Source organism: Tachyglossus aculeatus, chromosome 3 (genome assembly GCF_015852505.1).
Source record: "Tachyglossus aculeatus isolate mTacAcu1 chromosome 3, mTacAcu1.pri, whole genome shotgun sequence".
NCBI classification, from domain to species: Eukaryota; Metazoa; Chordata; class Mammalia; order Monotremata; family Tachyglossidae; genus Tachyglossus; species Tachyglossus aculeatus.
Window position 1 is genome coordinate 59,456,395 of NC_052068.1, and position 22,732 is coordinate 59,479,126.

The window sequence follows — 22,732 nt, forward strand, 5'->3', positions numbered from 1 at the left end:
GCACAAAGTAAGCGCTCAGTAAATACGATTGAGTGAATGAATGAACTCCCCCAGTGCTGAGAATGGTGCTTGGTGCATAGTAAACGCTTAACAAATGTGTGCGTTCTTTTCAACTCTCAGCCATCCTTCTCAGTTGTTTCTCAAGAGGAGATCTCTTACCTGCTTCCAAAGTCCACCCCTTCCACTCTGCACTTCTGATCCCTCCTCACTGTGTAAAAGCACTTTCCCCCACTCTCCTCTTCCTGACCGCCATTTCTTACACCACTTCCTCTCTGATGCCTCCTTCCCATCTGTCTTCAAATAGGCCCACACTTCTACCCCTTCCAGTTATCGTCCCGTCTCCCCCTTCCCATTCCTATCTAAACTCCGTGAGTGGGATTTTTTTTTTCAATGGTATTTAAGCGCTATGTGCCCGGCACTGTGCTAAGCACTGGAGTAGATACAAGCTAATCAGGGTGGTCACAGTTCATGTCCCATGTGGGGCTCACAATCTGAATCCCCATGGATTCAGGAAATGACTTTCCTGAGGTCATCCAGCAAACAAGTGGCGGAGCCGGGGCGAGAATCCCGTTACTTCTGACTCCCATGCCCGTGCTCTATCCACTCGGCCAAGCTGCTCCTCAGTGTGTACACCGATTTCCTTCTTGACTCGGTGAAATCTGCCTTCCTCCCTCTTCACTCCCTTGAGTCCCCAAAGGGTCCAGGGCCCACCGCTGCTAACGGTCACGAGAGAACAGGGGCGCGGGGGGCAAGCCCGAGTCCGGGCCCACGTGGGCAACTCCCACTTGAATGGCCATTCTGGGACCTTTTCTCTTCCTGAAGATGAGATCCGGTTCATTTTGGGTTGCTCTCCACTCTGATTTTGAGCCCTACTGCTATTGTTTTGTTTTAGAGCGCACAGGGTTTAAGCTGTTTAGGTGTGAACAGCCCGTTTTTCTATTGACACTATTAAAAACGCTCCTATCAGTTTTGAACAAGCAGCACTAGGGGCCAAACATCAGTTTGGCCCGATGAGGCTTCTTGGGCCTAGTTGTATTTTGCCAGAAGAGTACAACACAACATAGTAGACACGTTCCCTGCCCACCACGAGCTTACAGTTCAGAGGAATGCCGCCTCCGAAGTGATCATCGGCGGGAGACTGTGTGAAAAATCAGGATAGTCTCTAAAAGCCGGCGAGAGCGGCAGGGCCACTCGGGCTCCAGGTGGTTTTCGGGATCTTCAACTCTCCAGCAGGGTGGGGTCCCAAGTCCCAACGGCCGTGACCTTTCAAACATCACAACTGTTTGGACGGAAGCTGCCACCTCCGGTGCCCCCAGCCCCGCCCCCGTGGAGGCCCTCACGACTTCTCTTTTGCTCTGCACGAAGCGTGTTCTCAATAATACCCTCCATCGAGTGATTGATTGATGCTCACAAAACCATCATCATCATCATCAATCGTATTTATTGAGCGCTTACTGTGTGCAGAGCACTGTACTAAGCGCTTCTGAAGTCCAAGTTGGCAACATATAGAGACAGTCCCTACCCAACAGTGGGCTTACAGTCTAAAAGGGGGAGAAGATGGGGTGTGAGTGGTGGTATCTGTAATTTTACTTATAATAATAGTAATAATAATGGCATTTATTAAGCGCTTACTATGTTAAAAGAACTGTTGTAAGCGCTGAGGAGGTTACAGGGTGATCAGTTTGTCCCACGTGGAGCTCACCATCTTAATCCCCATTTTACAGATGAGGTAACTGAGGCCAAGAGAAGTTAAGTGACTTGCCCAAAGTCACACAGCTGACAAGTGGCCGAGCCGGGATTTGAACCCCCAATCTCTGACTCCAAAGCCCGGGCTCTTTCCACTGAGCCATTTATCCGTACCAATGTCTGTCTCTCCCCCTCTAGACTGCAAGCTCATTGTGGGCGGGGAACGTCACTGTTGATTGTACTTTCCCAAGCGCTTAGTACAGTGTTCTGCTCACATTATGCGCTCAGTAAATCCGACTGAATGAATGAGGGTGTGAATCTAGCATCAGAGAGGTGCTAAAGAAGCTCTCCCACTCTAATCGTCAATAGCTTGTATTTTGAACTGAAACGACCCTTTTACACACTGAATGGCGTATTCAGTGCGGTAATATTGTTGGCTCGTCACAGCATGCATCTACGTCCCCTTTGGGAGATGAAGAAATCAAAGAATCCGTGACCCTGGACAAGAGCTCAGCATATTCATCTCCCTGCTTAGCAGAAGGCGTATTTAGAAGGATTCATTTAAGTGGTTTTCTGAGCCGAAGGCCTTCATCTTAAACCGTGAGCCTCTTATGGGCTGGGATTGGGGCCAACCTAATTATCTCGTATCTACCCCAGAGCTCAGAGCAGTGCTTGCACACCTTCATCTTCAAATGCCTTGGAGTCATTTCTGACCCACAGCGACTCCACGGATGCACCCTTTCCAGAACCTCCCACGGTCTGTCATCAGGTTGTTCTGGCGTGTGTATCCGAAGGGTTTTCAAAAATAGGCTCTCAAATAAGGAAAAGCAATGTACGAATGAGCAGATTCTGAGTCATTGGAAGAGAAGCCGCGTGGCTTAGTGGAAAGAGCAAAGGCTTGGGAGCTTTTCTTCTATTTATTCTGATGACACCTGTCCACGTGTTTTGTCTTGTTGTCTGTCTCCCCCTTCTAGACTGTGAGCCCATTGTTGGGTAGGGACCGTCTCTATATGTTGCCGACTTGTCCTTCCCAAGCGCTTAGTACAGTGCTCTGCACACAGTAAGCGCTCAATAAATACGATCGAATGAATGAGTCAGAGGTCGTGGGTTCTAATCCTGGCTCCGCCATTTGTCAGCTCTGGGACTTTGGGCAAGTCACTTAACTTCTCTGGGCCTCAGTTCCCTCATCTATAAAATGGTGATTAAGACTGTGGGCCCCACGTGGGACAACTTAATCACCTTGTATCCTCTCTATTACTTTGAACAGTGCTTGGCATATAGTAAGTGCTTAACAAATACTATTATTATTATTATTATTATTATTATTATTATTATTAAAGATGGAAGCCTTTTTCCACGCAGTAAAAACTTGATTCTCTGCCATTGCCTTTTGTCACCATTTTGATCACCCGATCCTCCGCCTTTGACTCTTCTCCATGCCGCTGCCGCCCAGCACAGGTGAATCAGCTCGGTCCGACGCTTTGGCCGAGACCTTTCCATTATGGGTAGCCCCACGGGGCATATCTTTGAGCTTCACGGGTGGACCCAAACTCTCCTGCCGCGATAAGGTGTCGATTGATAGGAGAGCGCTTGGAGCTTAGTAAGCAGTTAACAGATACAATGATTGATTAAAAGCGGTGAGCGTCTTTAAAACATCTTTCTCCCCATTTGCAGCTGGACGAGAAGGAGAGCCGCCGCCTATTCCAGCAGATCCTCTCTGGGGTGGACTACTGCCACAGACATATGGTCGTCCACAGAGACCTGAAACCTGAAAATGTATTGCTCGACGCTCACATGAACGCAAAAATAGCCGATTTTGGTAAGACGTCTTCAAAGTTTCCAATTAATATCACTTGGCCCGGGGAAGGATGATTCAAGTAACTGTCACACTCGTAAAAGATTCAACTAAGCCTCGGAGGATCCCGTAAACCTGATCAGATCCCGTTGGCACTTAACAGTTCAGCCTGTCGTGGCATCACAGAATAAGGCAAGGAAGGTATTTCACCCCTCATGGCTGTTGGATTTTCTGACTTAAGGTATCGGAATTGGAAAAAAAAAAAGTGATCTGAGATAAATTTAGCTTTCTGTTCAGTTTTTAATTTTTTTTCTTTTGTGCTGCTTTGAAATCTTCCAAAACATACTTTCTATTGTTCTTTTATGTCACCTGTCCTGCCTACCCATGTCAAAATTGGCTCATTAATTCCCCTTTGAGATATCCCAACTTTTTTGCTCATCTCTCCATGGAAAGTGTTTTGCCAAATAAACCTCTCCATCTCTCTGAATGCCATGACTAAACTTTCTTTTCAGTAGTACTCTTTTTGTCAGAAATATTAACTTGTATTAGAGCGCTTACCTACAATGTATTTTTAAATGATCCAAAGCCATTGTTTCCACGGGCATCTTTAGAACCTCAATCGTCTCTATATGTTGCCGACTTGTACTTCCCAAGCGCTTAGTACAGTGCTCTGCACACAGTAAGCGCTCAATAAATACGATTGAATGAATCTATTAAGTAAGCCTTTGTCTAGAAGAAGAGGGAAACAAATGGAACAGTAAAAATCCTGCTGACTTGGGAGTTTTTGCCGTTAAGTTTTTTTATTGTCTTGATTTCAGCCTCCAAGGAAGAGGCTACATTTCCTGCTCATTAATGGTTTAAGAAACTTTCTCTTTATTTTTGATGGGGTCAGTGTTGGGTTATATCTACCGTAAGTGAAACTGGATGTATACAGTGTCCCCGCCCCTACGAGTTTATATTGAAATGAAGTAGCATGCCTTAGTGGATAGAGCATGGGCCTGGGAGAGAGAGAGAGAGCGTGCATTTCATTTTTATGTGTTCATTTTATGTGCTCTGCACATAGTAAGCGCTCAATAAATACGATTGATGATGATGATTTTTAAACCATGAAATGCTCAGAAGTGGTTGGCGTGATGAGAGGAGGAGGAGATTGGTAATTGTAACTTGCAAGGTGTTCCGGCTGTAGGGTGGTGAGACAAAAGAGCTGTATTTCCTCCAGTGTTTTTTGGTTCAAAAGAAGAAACAGAGGGAGATTAAACCTCATCTCCTCTTCAAAATAGGGACTGGAAGAAAGTTATGATGGCAAATATGGATGAAGGCGAAGTTGTGGAAAAATTGAGAAAAGCAAGAATGCATGAAATCCGAAACCGTGTTTAAATGTTGAAGGAATGAAAAGGCTTCTTCCTACAACCTCTAGAGCACATGATTCTATCTTAATGGCTGGCATGAAATAGACTTGTTTTCCAGAAAATGACCTTTCTTTTTTGAATGGTAGACTTTAAACCCGTTGTGGGCAGGGATTGTCTCTCTTTATTGCTGTATTGTACTTTCCAAGCGCTTAGTATAGTGCTCTGTACACAGTAAGCGCTCAATAAATACGATTGAATGAAATGAATTATGTGCCAGCACTGTACTAAGCTTTGGGGGACATACAAGGAATCAGGTTGGACATAGTTCCTGTCCCTCACGGGGCTCACAGTCTGAGTAGGAAGGAGTATGATTTAATCCCCATTTTACAGATGAGGAAACTGAGGCACAGAGCAGTAACTTACCCTAGTTTACCCAACAGACGAGTGGTGGAGATGGGATTAGAATTTTGGTCCTGTGACGCCCAGGCTCTTTCTACTGGGGCATGCTGCTTTTCCTCTGAAAAGTGTCTAATGGCATTATTGAAGGGACTGGGCTTTTGAGGAAAGTTATTTGCTGCATTTGGTTTCTTTCAGGGCTATACTGAAAGCCAAGGGAACACATCCTAACATTTTGCTTAGCAGTGAACAGTAGGAGCGGAGAAGCAGCGTGGCTCAGTGGAAAGAGCCCGGGCTTGGGAATCAGAGGTCATGGGTTCTAATCCCGGCTCCACCACATGTCTGCTGTGTGTCCTCGGGCAAGTCACTTAGCTTCTTTGAACCTCAGTTACCTCATCTGTAAAATGGGGGCTAAGACTGTGAGCCCCACGTGGGACAACCTGACCACCTTGTATCCCCCCCAGCGCTTAGAACAGTGCTTTGCTCATAATAAGCGCTTAACAAATGCCATTTTTACTATTATTATTTATAAGCTGGCGATGGGCTGGTAGATTCCTTGGTCGGGGGTAATATTTTGGGCTGCTTCGTTCTTGGTCAGCAGTTGGCTGGGCCTTCGAACCCATCCGGCCTCAACTGAGAAGGTGGTTTGAAATGCGCTTTCAGCTCCTTTAAGGACCCATTTTTGGTCCTCCCTCTTAAAGGGCGGTATCTTCCGTCATTAGCCAGTCCCCCGGATGGATGGCTGAGTTCATACAACCACAGTAACCAGTGGCTGTTCGTAAACAGGCGACATTCTGTTCAATTTAAAAAAAATTATCCCGTCAACCTCAGTTTGGAAATGGATGAAATCTTCCGCTCCTGCATCTGTTTTCGGCCCCCACTGTAGCCGTAATCTTGTAATGAAGACAACACCCGGATTCGTCGACACGAGCTTCGCCGTGCGGTTTTCAAAGTTAGATGCGTACCCTCCGATATGTCTGTTAAATGTGTTTTGCCACTGGGAAATCCCTGAGTAGCTACTTTTGTGCCCTTTCAGGTCTTTCAAATATGATGTCAGATGGAGAATTTTTAAGAACAAGCTGCGGCTCCCCCAACTATGCAGCACCAGAAGTAATCTCAGGAAGGTAGTGTGTGCTTTCTCTTGCATAAACTGTTGTTCCATTCCCCTTTCCTCTGGATCTGAGCCGGCTGGCGAGAGTATAAAACGTCCCACTTAAGCCCAGGCGAACGTGGAGATAGCAATTAGGGTTGATATTAGTCTTGTTGTTCAGCTGACATGCTGGGTTGCATGTGGGTAAAATTATTTGTAGTTATTAAGGAGACACGAAGAACGTAGTGAACCCCATTCTCCCATTACTCCACCGGAGCTTATAGTGGGGGACATGAGTTCTCAAACGGGAACGTAGTTTCTTGTCTACGTGCACAAAACCCGTATCCCACAAATCCTACAAAGCTGCACTTTCAAATCCATCAAAACCCGTCAGCGTCGAGCCCAGTGTTCAATCCTGCCCAAATGTAAATGCATGCTTTTGTCACTACTTGCCCACCAAACTGATGTTTGTATGAGGACCCAAAATTGTAGTTAATTAGTTTGGAAAGCCTAATGTTCTCTGCCACAGTTTCAAGATTCCCATACAGATAGATGAGAATGAAGATGCCCAAAAAGCGGGCATCTCATATTAAACTCTGTGAAACTGATGTGAAGATGGAAACCGACAGGAGTACAATGTTGATTAAAATCACAATGCCGATGACCCGTCACTTCCTTTTAAGTTGCCGCATTTAATCTTCTCCCGGAAAGGCCAAACGACACTTCTAACTCAAGTCAACCATCAGCCCGAAGTAATGGGTTGGGTCTGTACTGAGCAGGCAGAAGTGATTATTTTTCCAGAAGAAGGGAGAATCTTTTCCTTCTCTTCCTGCCAACTCCCACCCACAAATGAAAATTAGAATAAGTCTTGTTTGCTGGTATTTGCCATTAACTTTTAATAGCCTCTTTATCTGAATGTTTAAAAACACTTGCAACGAAATATGCCCTCCCCTTCTATCGTTCTACAGCAGATGTAGGCAATTACTTAAGCCACAGGGCTTCCAAATTAGTTTCAGGAAAATTCTGAGCGTTAGACACCCGGAGAGCGACTGTGTGTGTGGGTGTGTGTGTTTACACATACATGCATGCACGCACACACAACCACTTATATGTGCCAGCCAAATCTGGGTAGCCAGCATGGAAGCAAAGTTGTCTACAGTTTTACTTGGCTTTTTGACAAGAGCAGAATCCCTGGTTCTGATCATCCAAGCTTTAGGAAAACAGATCATTAGTGAATCAGTACACAGACTGATTCCCCCTTCTAGACTGTGAGCCCACTATTGGGTAGGGACCGTCTCTACATGTTGCCAACTTGTACTTCCCAAGAGCTTAGTACAGTGCTCTGCACACAGTAAGCGCTCAATAAATATGATTGATTGATTGACAGACGTAGTCGTCCTTCGTCCTCAAAGAAGGCGCCACTGACAGTTCACCCGGGTGTGCGGCCGAACGGGTCAAAGCAGGACCCTCAGTCTCCCCCATTTTATTGTTGTCGTTAAGGCATGTTGCCACCCGGCGCTCTTTTCTCACGCAAAGAATTTGAGGTTCGAAGCACCTGTCCATAAAATGTTTTTGGTCTCGATGGTGTCACGATCTCTCCGTGGCATTTCCACAAACGTCGGCAGCACTGATAAGCTTGCTAAGCAGTTTGATTGAGGTTATTCATGTGTGCAGTGATAATTCTCTGTTTGCTGGTTGTAGTGGCAACTTAGAGAAGCGACATCGGTAGGGCAGGTGCAGCCCCCCACAGACCGTGCTCGCCCACCCCAGTCTAGACCAACAAAACTACCGAGGCAAGATCTTCTAAGAACTTCACATGCCACTGAACGATTCTGTTTGTTTCATTTGTTTCATTATCCCGGCTCCACCACAAGTCTGCTGTGCGACCTTGGGCAAGTCACTTAACTTCTCTGAGCCTCAGTTACCTCATCTGTAAAAATGGGGATTAAGACTGTGAGCCCTACGTGGGACAACTTGATCACATTGTATTCCCCCCAGCGCTTAGAACAGGTGCTTTGCACGTAGTAAGCGCTTAACAAATGCCATTATTATTATTATTATTATTATTATTATTATTATTGTCCGACCCTCTCACGTGATAATATAGTACTGCGATATTTGTTAAGGGTGTACCACGTGCCAGGCACTGTACTAAACGCCGGGGTAGGTACAGAATACTCAGGTCGGACACAGTCCCTTGTCCCTCATGGAGCTCACGGTCTAAGTAGCAGGGCTGACTTGTACTTCCCAAGCACTTAATACAGTCCTCTGCACACAGTAAGCGCTTAATAAATACGATTGAATGAATGAATCAACAAGTATTGACCCTCCATCATGCAGATGAGGAAGCAGAAGTACAGGGACGTGAAATGACCTGCCCAAGGACACCCGGCAAGCGGACAAGTGGCAGAGCCGGGATTAGAACCCGGGTCCTCTGACTCCCAAACCTGTTTCTGCTCACGGGGCCCCGCTGTTTCCCCATGAATGGAGTCTCTGTAAATCTGTTCTACAGCAAAGCAGATTCCCCTAATCGTAGATTTACAGAGGTTTATCGTGTTTATTTGACCGCTGTAATATCCAAAGTGATCTTCCCCAGTTCCTCATTTTTGTTCCTGGGCCTGTCAAATTCTGTTCTCGAGGAGCACTTGGTGTGCCACAATCTTTAATGTTGAATAGTGATTTCAGTTGTTTATGCTGAAGTAGCGTGGTCCAGTGGAAAGGAGCCCGGCCCTGGGATTCAGAGGACCTGGGTTCTAATCCCAGCTCCGCCACTTGCCTGCTGTGTGACCTTGGGCAAATCGCTTCACTTCTCTGTGTCTCAGTTTCCTTAACTGTAAAAATGGAGATTCAGTACCTGTTCCCCCTCCTACTTAAACTATGAGCCCCGTCAGGGGGCAGGGACTGTGTCCAACCTAATTAACCTACGCCTACCCCAGTGCTTAGAACAGCGTTTGACACATCGTAAGCGCTTAACAAATGCCATTAAAAGAAAATAAGGTTGTCACGATGCCGTTTGCTTTTAAGGATAAAGATTTCACTGGGTTCTCCATAATCACTGTTTAAAAATGGCCCGTTTCCAGGTTGTATGCGGGTCCAGAAGTTGACATATGGAGCAGCGGAGTGATTCTCTATGCGTTATTATGTGGTACCCTTCCATTTGACGATGATCACGTGCCAACTCTCTTTAAGAAGATATGTGATGGCATCTTCTATACCCCTCAGTACTTGAATCCTTCTGTGATAAGCCTTCTGAAACACATGCTGCAGGTGGACCCCATGAAAAGAGCCACGATCAGAGACATCAGGTAAGGTGTTCCGCAGAGTTTTGGAATTTTAATGGCTCCACCTGTTCAGTGCCAATCGGTCAGTGGGGTTTATTGAGCGCCTCACCGTGTGTGGAGCACTGTTCTAAGCGCTTTGAGAGAGTGCATCGTAATAGAGTTGGTAGGTGTGACCTCGCCCACAAGATGTTGTTCTCAGTCCCTGGGGGGGGTACAGCTGAATGTAAACTGTCTGCAGACGGGATCAGTCGGTCGTCTTTATGGAGCGCTTACTGTGTGCAGAGCATTGTACTAAGCGCTTGGGAGAGTATTGTGTAACAGTGTAGCAGACACATTCCCTACCCACAATGAGCATAGTCTACTGTGCAAGATGGGGTGTAATCGGAGAAGAGACTGGAAAGGTAAGAGGGAGAAAGCTGATGGAATGCCTTTTAGTCAGCGTTCAGGAATTTCTATTTGGTGTGAAGAAGTGCTCCGTAAACAGTGCTGAAAATGAGAGCTTTTTGAGGAGCGGAGAAGAAGGTTTTAGGAAGCTCCACGTGAGATGTCAAGGAGGAAATGGAAGACTGCAGAGCAGGAATTCTGTAGAGGCATTGAGCCGTCTTGTCCCCGTGGAACGGGCCCTCCCATCCCTTTCCAGAAGGGCCAGGAGCAGGTGACTTGCGGACCACTGGGCAGTCTCCCGTGGACCACCCTTTGAGCGGAGATTGCTCGGGTGACCTCCATCCCGTCACCAGCCTCAGACTGTACCGCTGAAGTGTCTCTAGTGGACCGTGACGCGGAAGGCGTGGATTGGGCCCAGGTTCGGAGGAGAGTGGGAAAGGACTGTAAACGTGGAGGAGAAGGAGCTTGATTCCTTTCCTCACCCTCCTCCACTCCCGAGTCTTAAAGAAGCGGAGCCACCATATAGCAGGGTACCAATCAATCAGTGGTATTTATTGAGGGCTTACTGGGTGCAGAACGCTTTGAACAGTGCTTTGCATATGGTAAGCGCTTAACAAATGCCATCATTATTATTACTAAGAACTCAGGAGAGCGCAGTCCAAGAGATCTGGACAACATTCCCTGCCCACAATGGGCTTTGACTGTTTCTGCTAATTAATATGCCTAAAAAAAACTCCCCGTGGTATATTTTTTAAAATGAATAGTGCCCATCAGTCATGATTTCCTCCTATCCCAGCAGTCGGTGCTAGCCTGATTCGCTATAAAAGGGGAAACAGCCTCCTCTATGTTTATTCCGTGCATTTCTATCCCCGTTCCAGCACCCACTGTCCCCTTTCCCCTCTTCTCTGTGGCGAAAGCATTTTCTTCCGATGGCTACGAAAGTGTTTACCTAGGTAGACGAGAACTACCGTCTGTTGTTTTGGCCAGAGTATTTATGCACTAAAATTTACGTAGTTTCGACTAGATATTTACCGTCGTCTTTGGTCAAATGGTCTAGTTTTCGTCTCCCAGAGATGGGCCCGAATCTCTGGGTAAACTTTGGTCGTCGTCGTGGTTCTCTTTCCTCCTCTAGGGAACACGAGTGGTTTAAACAGGACCTCCCGAAGTACCTCTTTCCCGAGGACCCGTCGTACAGTTCCACCATGATCGACGACGAGGCCCTGAAAGAGGTGTGCGAGAAATTCGAGTGCACCGAGGAGGAAGTGCTCAGCTGCCTGTACAGCAGAAACCACCAGGACCCTCTGGCCGTTGCTTACCACCTCATCATCGATAACCGAAGGATAATGAATGAGGCCAAAGATTTCTACCTGGCGACCAGCCCGCCCGACTCCTTCCTGGACGATCACCATTTGTCCCGCCCCCACCCCGAGAGAGTGCCGTTTCTGGTAGCGGAAACCCCCCGGTCTCGCCACACCCTCGACGAGCTGAACCCTCAGAAGTCCAAGCACCAGGGGGTGAGGAGGGCCAAATGGCATTTGGGCATCCGGAGCCAGAGTCGCCCCAACGACATCATGGCCGAAGTGTGCCGAGCCATTAAACAGCTGGATTACGAATGGAAGGTAAGCGAGAAGAGAGGCACCGGGGACAACAGTGCTTGGCACACAATAATAATAATAATAACGATGGCATTTGTTAAGCGCTTACTATGTGCCGTGCACTGTTCTAAGCCCTGGGGTAGATACAAGGTGATCAGGTTGTCCCACTTGGGGCTCACAGTCTTAATCCCCTTTGCACAGATGAGGTAACTGAGGCACATTCATTCAGTTATTCAGTCGTATTTGTTGAGCACTTACTGTGTGCAGAGCACTGTACTAAGCGCTTGGGAAGTGCAAGTCGGTAACATATAGAGACGGTCCCTACGCAACAACGGGCTCACAGTCTAGAAGGGGGAGACAGACAACAAAATAAATCATGTAGACAGGTGTCAAAATCGTCAGAACAAATAGAATTAAAACTCTATGCACATCATTAACAAAATAAATAGAATAGCAAATATGTACAAGTGAAATAAATAGAGTGATAATTCTGTACGAATATATACAAGTGCTGTGGGGAGGGGAAGGAGGTAAGGCAGAGGGAGGATGGGCGGGAGGAGAGGAAAAAGGGGGCTCAGTGTGGGAAGGCCTCCTGGAGGAGGTGAGCTCTCAGTAGGGCTTTGAAGGGAGGACGAGAGCTAGTTTGGCGGATGTGTGGAGGGAGGGCATTCCCAGCCAGGGGAAGGACGTGGGCCGGGGGTCGACGGTGGGACAGGTGAGAACGAGGCACAGTGAGGAGGTTAGCGGCAGAGGAGGGGAGGGTGCGGGCTGGGCTGGAGAAGGAGAGAAGGGAGGTGAGGTAGGAGGGGGCCAGGGGATGGACAGCCTTGAAGCCGAGGGTGAGGAGTTTCTGCCTGCCGCGTAGGTTGACAGGCAGCCACTGGAGATTTTTGAGGAGGGGAGTAACATGCCCAGAGCGTTTCTGCACAAAGATGATCCGGGCAGCAGCATGAAGTATAGACTGAAGTGGGGAGAGACAGGAGGATGGGAGATCAGAGAGGAGGCTGATGCAGTAGTCCAATCAGGATAGGAGGAGAGATTGAACCAGCAAGGTAGCAGTTCGATGGAGAGGAAAGGGCAGATCTTGGTGATGTCATGGAGGTTAGACTGGCAGGTTTTGGTGACGGATTGGATCTGTGAGGTGAACAAGAGAGCGGAATTGAGGATGACACCATGGTTGTGGGCTTGTGAGACGGGAGGGATGGTAGTGCCGTGTACAGTGACGGGAAAGTCAGGGAGAGGGCAGGGTTTGGGAGGGAAGATAAGGAGTTCAGTCTTGGACATATTGAGTTTTAGATGACGGGCAGACATCCAGATGGCGATGTCCTGAAGGCAGGAGGAGACCCGAGCCTGACGGGAGGGAGAGAGAGCAGGGGCAGAGATGTAGATTTGGGTGTCATCAGCGTGGAGTTGATAATTGAAGCCGCGGGAGCGAATGAGCTCACCAAGGGAGTGAGTGTAGATAGAGAACAGAAGGGGACCAAGGCACGGAGAAGTCAAGTGACTTGCCCAAAGTCACACAGCTGACAAGTGGCAGAGCCAGGATTAGAACCCATGACTTCTGACTCCGAAGCCCAGGCTCCTGCCACTAAGCCACGCTGCTTCTCTAGTAAGCACATAGTAAGTGCTTAACAATTACCATCATTATTATCGTCATTAATGACGAGGAGTTACTCGGCGGGTCCCGGAACTCAGCCCTGCCTTCCCAGAGAGCGGTAGAAAGCGCCGAGGGGACGGGCGCCCTCTGACCATTTCTGTGTCTACTTTGCGCCAGGTGGTGAACCCCTATTATTTACGGGTTCGTCGGAAGAACCCGGTGACGAGCACGTACTCGAAGATGAGTCTGCAGCTATACCAGGTGGACAGCAGGACGTACTTACTGGATTTCCGCAGCATCGATGGTACGTCTAGGCCCAGTGGCTCTCGGGGAACGGCGATTTGGGCTTTAGGATCTCCCAAGGTTTGCTCTTTTGAAGCCGCGGCGGTCTCTCATCCTCTGTGGCAGTCGCGTTCCTGGAAAGCTCCGTATTATCCAAAAACCACCTGTCAACGATCAATCAGTGGTATTTACTGAGTGCTTACTATGAGCAGACAGTCCAACAGTTAAGTGGAAATGAAGGGTTGTTGGGGGCTGGGGTGGGAGAAAATTTTTATTTTTAAAAAAGCAATTGAAATAGTACATTTTTAAAACAATGATGGTATTTATTAAGCAAGCACTGTTCTAAGCACTGCGATAGCGTGGCTCACTGGAAAGAGCCCGGGCTTGGGAGTCTAGAGATCATGGGTTCTAATCTCGGCTCCGCCACACGTCTGCTGTGTGACCCTGGGCAAGTCACTTAACTTCTCTGAGCCCCAGTTCCCTCATCTGTAAAATGGGGATGAAGACTGAGCCCCACTTGAGACAACCTGATCACCTTGTATTCCCCCCAGCGCTTAGAACAGTGCTTTGCACATAGTAAGCGCTTAACAAATGCCACCGTCCTCATGCATGATAATCAGTCAGATGGAGTCTCTGTCCCACATGGGGCTCACGATCTTAAATAGGAAGGAGAACAGATATTGAATCCCCATTTTACAGTGGAGGAAATTGAGGCAAAGAGAAGTAAAGTGATTCGCCCAAGGTCACACAGCAAGCATGGGCCAGATCCAGGATTAGAACCCAGGTCCTCTGACGCCCAGGCTCTTTCCAGTAGGCCAAGCTGCCGCTCCAGGTGAAATTCAAGAAGGTTGTGGAAAAAGATTGTGAACGTCTAAAATTTGAAGTGAGCGATTGTACTTCCCTTGATTGATTCTCTGAGATTTTAGAAGTCGTTGGCGCCCGAAGGAGAATCGGCTTTCAGTATGAGCTTGTAGTGGACTTATATGTTGCCAACTTGTACTTCCCAAGCGCTTAGTACAGTGCTCTGCACACAGTAAGTGCTCAATAAATACGATTGATGGATTGGACAGATGTCAAGTACTTGAAAGTGATTCCAAGGTTGTTATGGGGCTGTTGTACTCTGTATGCATAGTACAGTGCTGTGCACATTGCGCTCAGTAAGTACCATTGATTGACTGACTGATAACAGGGTTTCCACCAGATCCTGTCATTTCCACATAACCCTTAAGCAGTTTTTCAACCCACGCCCAGCCCCGCAGCACTTTTGTCCGTATCCCTTCTACTCTGCCATTTCCCCTGTCTCCCCCTCCATGCCTTAGGCTCTCTGTGGGCTGGGGTGGTGTCTACTAACTTTTTTTGATTTGTACTCTCTTATCACTTAGTACAGTGTCCCTCACACAGTGAGGGCTCTGTAAATGTCAGGGACCGTCTCTATATGTTGCCAACTTGTACTTCCCAAGCGCTTAGTACAGTGCTCTGCACACAGTAAGCGCTCAATAAATACGATTGATTGATTGGATGGATAGATCAGCATAAAACAAATGCCTAACCATCAGTATCTGGTGTTCCAGTGAATCTTGGGCTGATTTCTGATTTCTAAAGCTCTACTTGCCTTTTGGTCTCTTAAAGGAACCGCGGATTTTCCTAATCTTAAAAGCAACTCATTGCGGGCAGGGAACCTGTTTGTTATATTAATAATAATAATGATGATGATGGTATTTGTTAAGCGCTTCCTATGTGCAAAGCGCTGTTCTAAGCGCTGGGGAGGTTACAAGGTGATCAGGTTGTCCCACTGGGGGCTCACAGTTTTAATCCCCATTTTACAGATGAGGGAACTGAGGCACAGAGAAGTTAAGGGACTTGCCTAAAGTCACCAGGCTGACATTTGGCGGAGCTGGGATTTGAACCCGTGACCTCTGACTCCAGAGCCTGTGCTCTTTCCACTGAGCCACGCTGCTTCGATATTGTTCTAGAGTACTCTCCCAAGTGCTTAATACTGTGCTCTGCACACAGTAAGCGCTCAATAAATCCAGCGCTTAGAGCAGTGCTTTGCACATAGTAAGCGCTTAATAAATGCCATTAAAAAAATAAAAAATAAATATGATTAACCGATTGACCAATCTCGATGGGCATGACTTTTCCCTAGTGGGCTGCTCTTGGAGGGCGAGGGTGCCGTTGGTGTTTTCTGCAGCTTGAAGGCTCCTCTAGAATGCTGTTTCCCCCCCATTTCACCCTGTGGACAGACATCGAGATAACCCGCTCCCGTTAAACCAGCAGATGTGGCTCCGACTCTACTCAGGGCCCAGAAATCTTTCATTTCAGTAGCATCCTTCTGGAATTGTATCGCACTTTCCTACCGAACCAGCCTTAAATCTCTCCAGTGGCCTCCCGAATCCTTGTCAGAAGCATCCCGCTCCACTTAACCTTTTGGTTATTTAGAGAATTTTGAGTCCCTGTGGGTGGTGGAATGGGAAGTAACTTTTTGGTGGAATTGAAGCACTTAAAGCCTTTGAATTTTTTAAGAACGGGTAATAAATCTTTCCGGTGACATTTGAAAATATTCCCCTTAGGGAAGCAGCTTGGCCTAGTGGACGGAGAGCGGGCCTGAGAATCAGAGGATGTGGGTTCTAATCCCGGCTCCGCCACTTGCCTGTTGTGTGACCCTGGGCAAGTCAGTTCACTTCTCTTTGCCTCAGTTTCCTCATCTGTAAAATGGAGGTTAAATCCTACTTCTCCTACTTAGACTATGAGGCCCTTGTGGAATGTGGACTGAGTCCACCCTGATTAACATGTGTCTTACCCCAGCTCCTCGAACACTCCTTGGATCATAGTAAGGGCTCAACAAGTACTATTATTTTCATCGTCATCATCATTATTGTTATTATCCTCTTGGTACTAAGCATCCAGAAATGTTTGCTCTTCCCCCGTCCCAGCCCCAAAACACTTATGTACGTATCCGTATTTTTATTTATTTGTATTGATGTCTGTCTCCCCTGCTCTAGACTGTAAACCCCTTTGTGGGCAAGGAGTGTGACTGTTTATTGCTGTATTGTCGTCTCCCAAGCACTTAGTATAGTGCTCTGCACACAGTAAGTGCTCAATAAATACGATTGAATGAATGAATGAAAGAATGAAGTGTACTGACTTCGCCCAGCCAGATGAATTTGTGCCAAATTAAATGGTTGCTGCTTCTCTCTCTTTCTCTCTGACCACCCTCATTCCTTTCTCCCTATTTACAATTGTCAGGATTTTTTTCCATCCTTGGACTGACTACTAAGAGAAAGGTTTTGCTGTAGTATATGATTTTGTGCTCTTCCTAGTGAATGCTAACAGTCCTATGTACTTAGTTTCTTTTCCTCGATTACTTTTCTTTGCAGTGAGAACCAGTTTTTTCTTTTTTTTTTTCAATCGTACTTATTGAGCGCTTACTGTGTGCAGAGCACTGTACTAAGTGCTTGGGAAGTACGAGTTGGCAACATACAGAGACGGTCCCTACCCAACAACGGGCTCACAGTCTAGAGTGGGGAGACAGACAACACAACAAAACATGTGGACAGGTGTCAGGTCATCAGAATAAATAAAGACGCAGCTAGATGCACATTATTAACAAAATAAATACAATAGTAAATATGTACAAGTAAAATAAATAATCTGTACAAACTTATATGCAGGTGCTGTGGGGAGGGGAAGGAGGTAGGGTGGGGGGGATGGGGAGGAGGAGAGAGAAAAGGGGGCTCAGTCTGGGAAGGCCTCTTGGAGGAGGTGAGCTCTCAGTAGGGCTTTGAAGGGAGGAAGAGAGCTAGCTTGGCAGATGTGTGGAGGGAGGGCATTCCAGGCCAGTTGATCTTGGAAAATCGCTATATGAGCAAGGTTCAACTTTATAAACCCGTTCGTTAATTCTTAAAAGCCCTGACCATTGAGTTAAGCGGAATGTTTCCTTTCGTAGATGAAATTATCGAAGCGAAGTCTGGCACGACAACCCCGCAGAGATCGGGTTCGGTGAGCAACTATCGGTCCGGCCAGAAGAACGACTCCGACGCCGAAGCGCCGGGGAAATCCTCCGGTGTCTCCCTCACCTCCTCCGCGACCTCGCTCGACTCTCCCACAGCCGACTTAACCTCGCGACCGGGAAGTCACACGATAGAGTTCTTCGAGATGTGCGCAAATCTCATTAAAATCCTCGCCCAGTAAATAGAAAGCTTGCTTATTTCTTTCACAGCAATAAGCATGCGTAAGTCGTAGCCAAATGCTTCCATTTATAATCCAGTTAGAATTAGGGCATTGAGGACACTAGCCCTCTCTGAACGCGGTTTGCACAGAGATTGGAAACGCGATTCGCCAGTTAGACTTCTAACCCGCCGAAAGGAATTAGGATCGTTTTACTGTCCACCGTTCAAGAAGCCCGGAATCAAATACAGACATAGTAAGTCTTAGGCTTTTTGAGCTGACTTTTTGTTTTTCTTTTTTAAGTATTTCGCATTTAAGGCACCCTGGGCTTCGAAGAGTCTTATGTTTTTACCAGGAGGGCCTCCTTTACTTTTTTCCTAGGTGTGACATTTTTGCTTCCAAAAAAGCTGAGAGATATGGGCCCGGGAGTTCCAAGAGATTAATGAACGTGCTTCATTGGCCTCATTATGTTCTTGAGCTTCAGGCATTTCTAGAAGAGCTGAAACTCTGTGAGGGCCTGCCTCTTTTAAAAATATTTGAGAGTCAGTTGTTTTGAAGGTGTTTCAGAGATGTATCCAGCTCTCCTCTACTTGGCAGAGAAATGTTGGATGGCTTTGAAACGACCCGTAAAAAAGTACCATTTTTAAAAATGAAAACCCAAGTTTCAGTTTGAGCTCACTTTATAGGTTGGGCAATTCCAATTCAGTTGTCACTTCTTATGCATTCAGAAACACTTGGACACTGGATTCTTAGGCGGTCGGTTAGTGCTAGTATTTTCGGTAAATGAACTGCTCCACCATAAGGACTGAATTGACTTACCCTATAAAATCAAATCATTGTGCAGTTTTCTCTGAATTAAGCAAGACGCTCCACTTAAACATCTTGATAGCCCGTTTCAGTATTAAAAGGAATACGATTCTCTAGCCAACTGGTTCTCTATGTATCTTAAATTGACCTAGTGTGGATACCAATTCAGTTAATCATTGTAATGATGTGGGTTTTTTTTAATTTTTGTTCTGAAAAGCTATCGAGTGGTGTGATCTTTAGGTCTCCTAAATGTTCTCCTTCCCTGATATTGTAATAATCCAAGGTTTTGGATAATTTTTTAAAATTCTTTTGGAAAGGAACTTGGTGGAAATGAGAGAGAATGTTACGCCTTTTCAGATATTTAGGAGTAGGTACACCAAATGCCAATCCGAAGGCGTTTCGGAGACATCTGGAATCATGAGTACATTAGCGAATTTAAATAGCGAACCTTTCCGATTTGCCTTATCGCATATTTACTTCACCACAGTTTGGGTGACAGATACTCGAGGATTCTTCCGTCTCCGCAAGTCTGTTTTTTCTCCATTTAAGGACTTTCATCTATTGGGACTGCTTTAGGTAAATAAAGTATCATCTGCCTAATCGGAGGAAAATGTATCCGTTTGAATGCCATGGCAATTTGCAAAAGTGGTTGTCATTACTGTTGTGAAATAATCTCCAGCAGTATAGTAACAAGCCCTGAGCTGTGGGCGGGGATATTCTGGGCTGCAGTTTGTTGTCCAGGGCTCGCTGTATTGAAACTGAGTTTGGAAGCTGTATAAAGTATTAAAGTATTTGTTTAAATAGAAGTTACAATGGCATCTATTATTTCTCTATGACCCTTTGAATTTAGAATCGAATTTTCACTTTGGGCTCCAAATGCAGCATTCTGTCCCTGGAGTAGAGAAGAGAAGATTGTATTTTTCGAGTTGAAGCTTTTGAACGTGTATATAATCCTAGAGACATTTGTGTCATCCGAGTGAAAGTGAGCACAGGGAAGAACCAAGAGAATGGGACTTTTTCCAAACCCTTTGTTAATCTTGTAAGGTTTGGTTCGGAAAGATTTCTCCTTTAAGTTATTGTGGTCCCATTTAGCGGTTTGAGTTTTATTTTGGCGATGTTGGAATATTGCACTTGTACAAATAGTATAACGAACACGCACAGACCTTTTAATTGCAGTGTATTCCTTTTCAAGCTGGGATCTTTGGAATGGACTCAGTAGTTGGTTGGATATGTCGAGGTGACACCCCAAACTCTGACCCATCTGTCGTAACTGGCCAATTCTTACCGCGTTGAAGACCTAAGGAGTCCCTGCCAATTATTTTAAATCTTTTTAAATACCTTTTCAGCCGTTTATATTTTTGGGGGAATTTTAAGACAGCCATGTTTTTACTTTGTCTTGACAGTGGGAAGATGAACAGGTTTCTGCCAGAAATGTACTGTATGCATAGTTTTAAATACAAGGTCAATTTTACCAGTATGTAAAAAAGAAAAAAAAAGTCATGGAAATGAATGATTTGTCATTGAGAGGGACTTTTTATTTGAACCGGGGGGAACAAGCACTTAACTATCATTCATTCGTTTGTGTTTATTGAGCGCTTACTGTGTGCAGAGCGCTGTACTAAGCGCTTGGGAAGTACAAATCGGCACCGTATAGAGATGGTCTCTACCCAACAACGGGCTCACAGTCTAGAATTTAACTTATCCCACATATTCACGCTGTGTCGTTCCATTCAAATCCATGGTCTCTTTCATTTCATCCGTTTTCTGGAGATCCACGCTGTTCGAGGGGCGGGGTGATTTTTCTACCGGAATTTCCCTCCTTTGTGGACTGCATTCTCTAATGTCGCAGTTCGTTCCGGGAGTGTGGAACTAATCCGCGATGTTGTGCACACAGTAAGCACTCAGTAAATGCTGTTGACTGATTGATTGATCGGTCATTGGCAAGATTTAGCATCACTGCTTTATGAAGGTTGGTCTGGTGAGTAGGGAATGGTGAGAAGGCATGGCCCAATAAGTGCAGTTTGAGTCTCCCCTCTCCTCCACCCAATTTTTCTCCAGCAGGAAATCTATTTGATCATGCTTTCTTCTTTTGTTTTTTTTTAAAAATTATACTATCCTGGATACATTGAAATTCTACATGCAGCATGCCTTATGCTGGTAATGGGGTAGAGACCAATCTCTGTGGTGCAATATTTCTGAGAAAACTTTTACCTGGATGTTTTTACAAGCGGACTTCAAGATAGAGTTTCGAAGAAAATATTTCCTTTGATTTTGAATCATTGTATACCAGAGCCAATTGTTCGCTTTTCTTTTGTTCTAAACAAAATGTGCCTATTTCTCAAAATTCTGGCTATATTGAATGGAAAAATGTTTGTTTAGAGCTGTGTAAATGTGCAATTTTTCTTTTTTAGGGACATTGTATCTAAATATATATATAAAAAACAACCCAAAACGTAACTATCACTTCTTGTGTGAAAGTTGTGTGCAGGTGATCTTATTTTGATTCTTAGAACTCATTTCCAGTAAAGTTTAAAGATCCAAATCTAGAATGATCGAAAATGTTGAGCAGCAATGTGACCTAGTGGCAAGAACAGGGGCCTGGAGGTGGGTGGAGGGGGGTGTCGGAGGACCTGGGTTCTAATCCTAGCTCTGTCACTTGCCTGCTGTGTGACCTTGGGCAACTCACGGGCTTTGGAGCCGGAGGTCATGGGTTCAAATCCCGGCTCCACCACTTGTCAGCTGTGTGACTTCGGGCAAGTCACTTCACTTCTCTGGGCCTCAGTTACCTCATCTGTAAAATGGAGATTAAGAATGTGAGCCCCACCTGGGACAACCTGATCACCTTGTAACCTCTTCAGCGCTGAGAACGGTGCTTTGCACATAGTAAGCGCTTAATAAATGCCATTATTGTTATTATTCTCTGTGCCTCTGTTTCGTCATCTGTAAAATCGGGATTCAGTACCCTTTCTTCCTCCTACCTAGACCGTGAACCCCATGTAGGGCAGGGACTCTGTCCAACCCAATGACCTCGCCTCTACCCCAGCGCTCATTACAGTGCATGACACATAATTAACACCTAACGAATGCCACAATTATTCTGATTATTATTATCGAACACATCCAGTTGCATGGGCACAGCTAAAAGCGTAGCTGTGACAAAGGACACACGTGAACTCTGAGTACTAACCTTGATACAGTTTCTATTTTCAGAACTAACTTCATTAACCCTATACAGAGCCGATAATGAAGGCTGATGGGAAGTCCACAACCAGGACCGCTTTGCCGAGCAACCCAGATTTCGATAAATTCCCAGCCGAAGAACCATCAGAATCAACGTAAAGGCTGACGCAAGCAGATTCCTCAAAGTCATCCTCGACATTTTAGAAGTCCACTAAACTCTTGATTTCTCAGGTGAGCCAGAATGTTCGGAATATCAAAAAATACCTCTCCTGGCCAAGTCTAAAGTGATGTTTGCCTTGAAGGCACCTCTTCAACCCCGAGTCGGGCTGGTAATAATGTTAATCGGGATAGTGCTCTGCACACAGTAAGCGCTCAATAAATGCGATTGATGATGATGATATTTAATAAAATACTTACTAGGTGCCAAGCACTGTATCTGAGGTAAGATACAAAGATAATCAGGTTGGACACAGTACCTGCCATACATGGGTGTCTCAGTAATAGTAATGATGGCATTTATTAAGCGCTTACTATGTACAAAGCACTGTTCTAAGCACTGGGGTGGTTACAAGGTGATCAGGTTGTCCCACTGGGGCTCAGTCTGAATCCCCATTTTACAGATGAGGTAACTGAGGCCCAGTGAAGTGACTTGCCCAAGGTCACACAGCTGACAATTGGCGGAGCTGGGATTTGAACCCCTGACCTCTGACTCCAAAGCCCGGGCTCTTTCCGCTGAGCCATGCTGCCTCTCTGTGATCGAAACAGCACGTTATTCTTATGTGACAGAGGCAGGATTAGAACCCAGATCCTCCGACTCCCAATCAATCAATCGTATTCATTGAGCGCTTACTGCGTGCAGAGCACTGTACTAAGCGCTTGGGACTCCCAGACTCGTGCTCTTCCCACTAGGTCCCCGGGGCCGATGCCCCTGAGCAGAGAGTTTCTGCTCTGGCGTGGAAAGGTTTGTCAGCTCGGCCCCCCGGCCCAGCCCGGTCAGCTGGTGTGATAATAATAATAATAATAATGGCATTTATTAAGCGCTTACTATGTGCAAAGCACTGTTCTAAGCGCTGGAGAGGTTACAAGGTGATTAGGTGTGATGTGATGTGCTGCCGCGGGGCTG

At 46.1% G+C, this 22,732-nt stretch overlaps 1 protein-coding gene across 2 annotated transcripts in view; it reads left to right on the plus strand.

Moving 5' to 3' along the window:
- PRKAA1 (protein kinase AMP-activated catalytic subunit alpha 1) overlaps positions 1-19,239 on the plus strand; it is a 47,630-nt gene extending 28,391 nt beyond the window's left edge. The window contains exons 4-9 of one of the 2 annotated variants that reach the window (XM_038743557.1): positions 3,361-3,505; positions 6,263-6,350; positions 9,397-9,621; positions 11,114-11,600; positions 13,351-13,477; positions 17,402-19,239. In XM_038743557.1, the coding sequence (XP_038599485.1) occupies positions 3,361-3,505; positions 6,263-6,350; positions 9,397-9,621; positions 11,114-11,600; positions 13,351-13,477; positions 17,402-17,646 (1,317 nt within the window). In that variant the 3' untranslated portion in view covers positions 17,647-19,239. The remainder of the gene's footprint in view (positions 1-3,360; positions 3,506-6,262; positions 6,351-9,396; positions 9,622-11,113; positions 11,601-13,350; positions 13,478-17,401) is intronic. The other variant, XM_038743558.1, reaches the window with a different exon arrangement.
- The last annotated feature ends 3,493 nt before the right edge of the window (positions 19,240-22,732 follow it).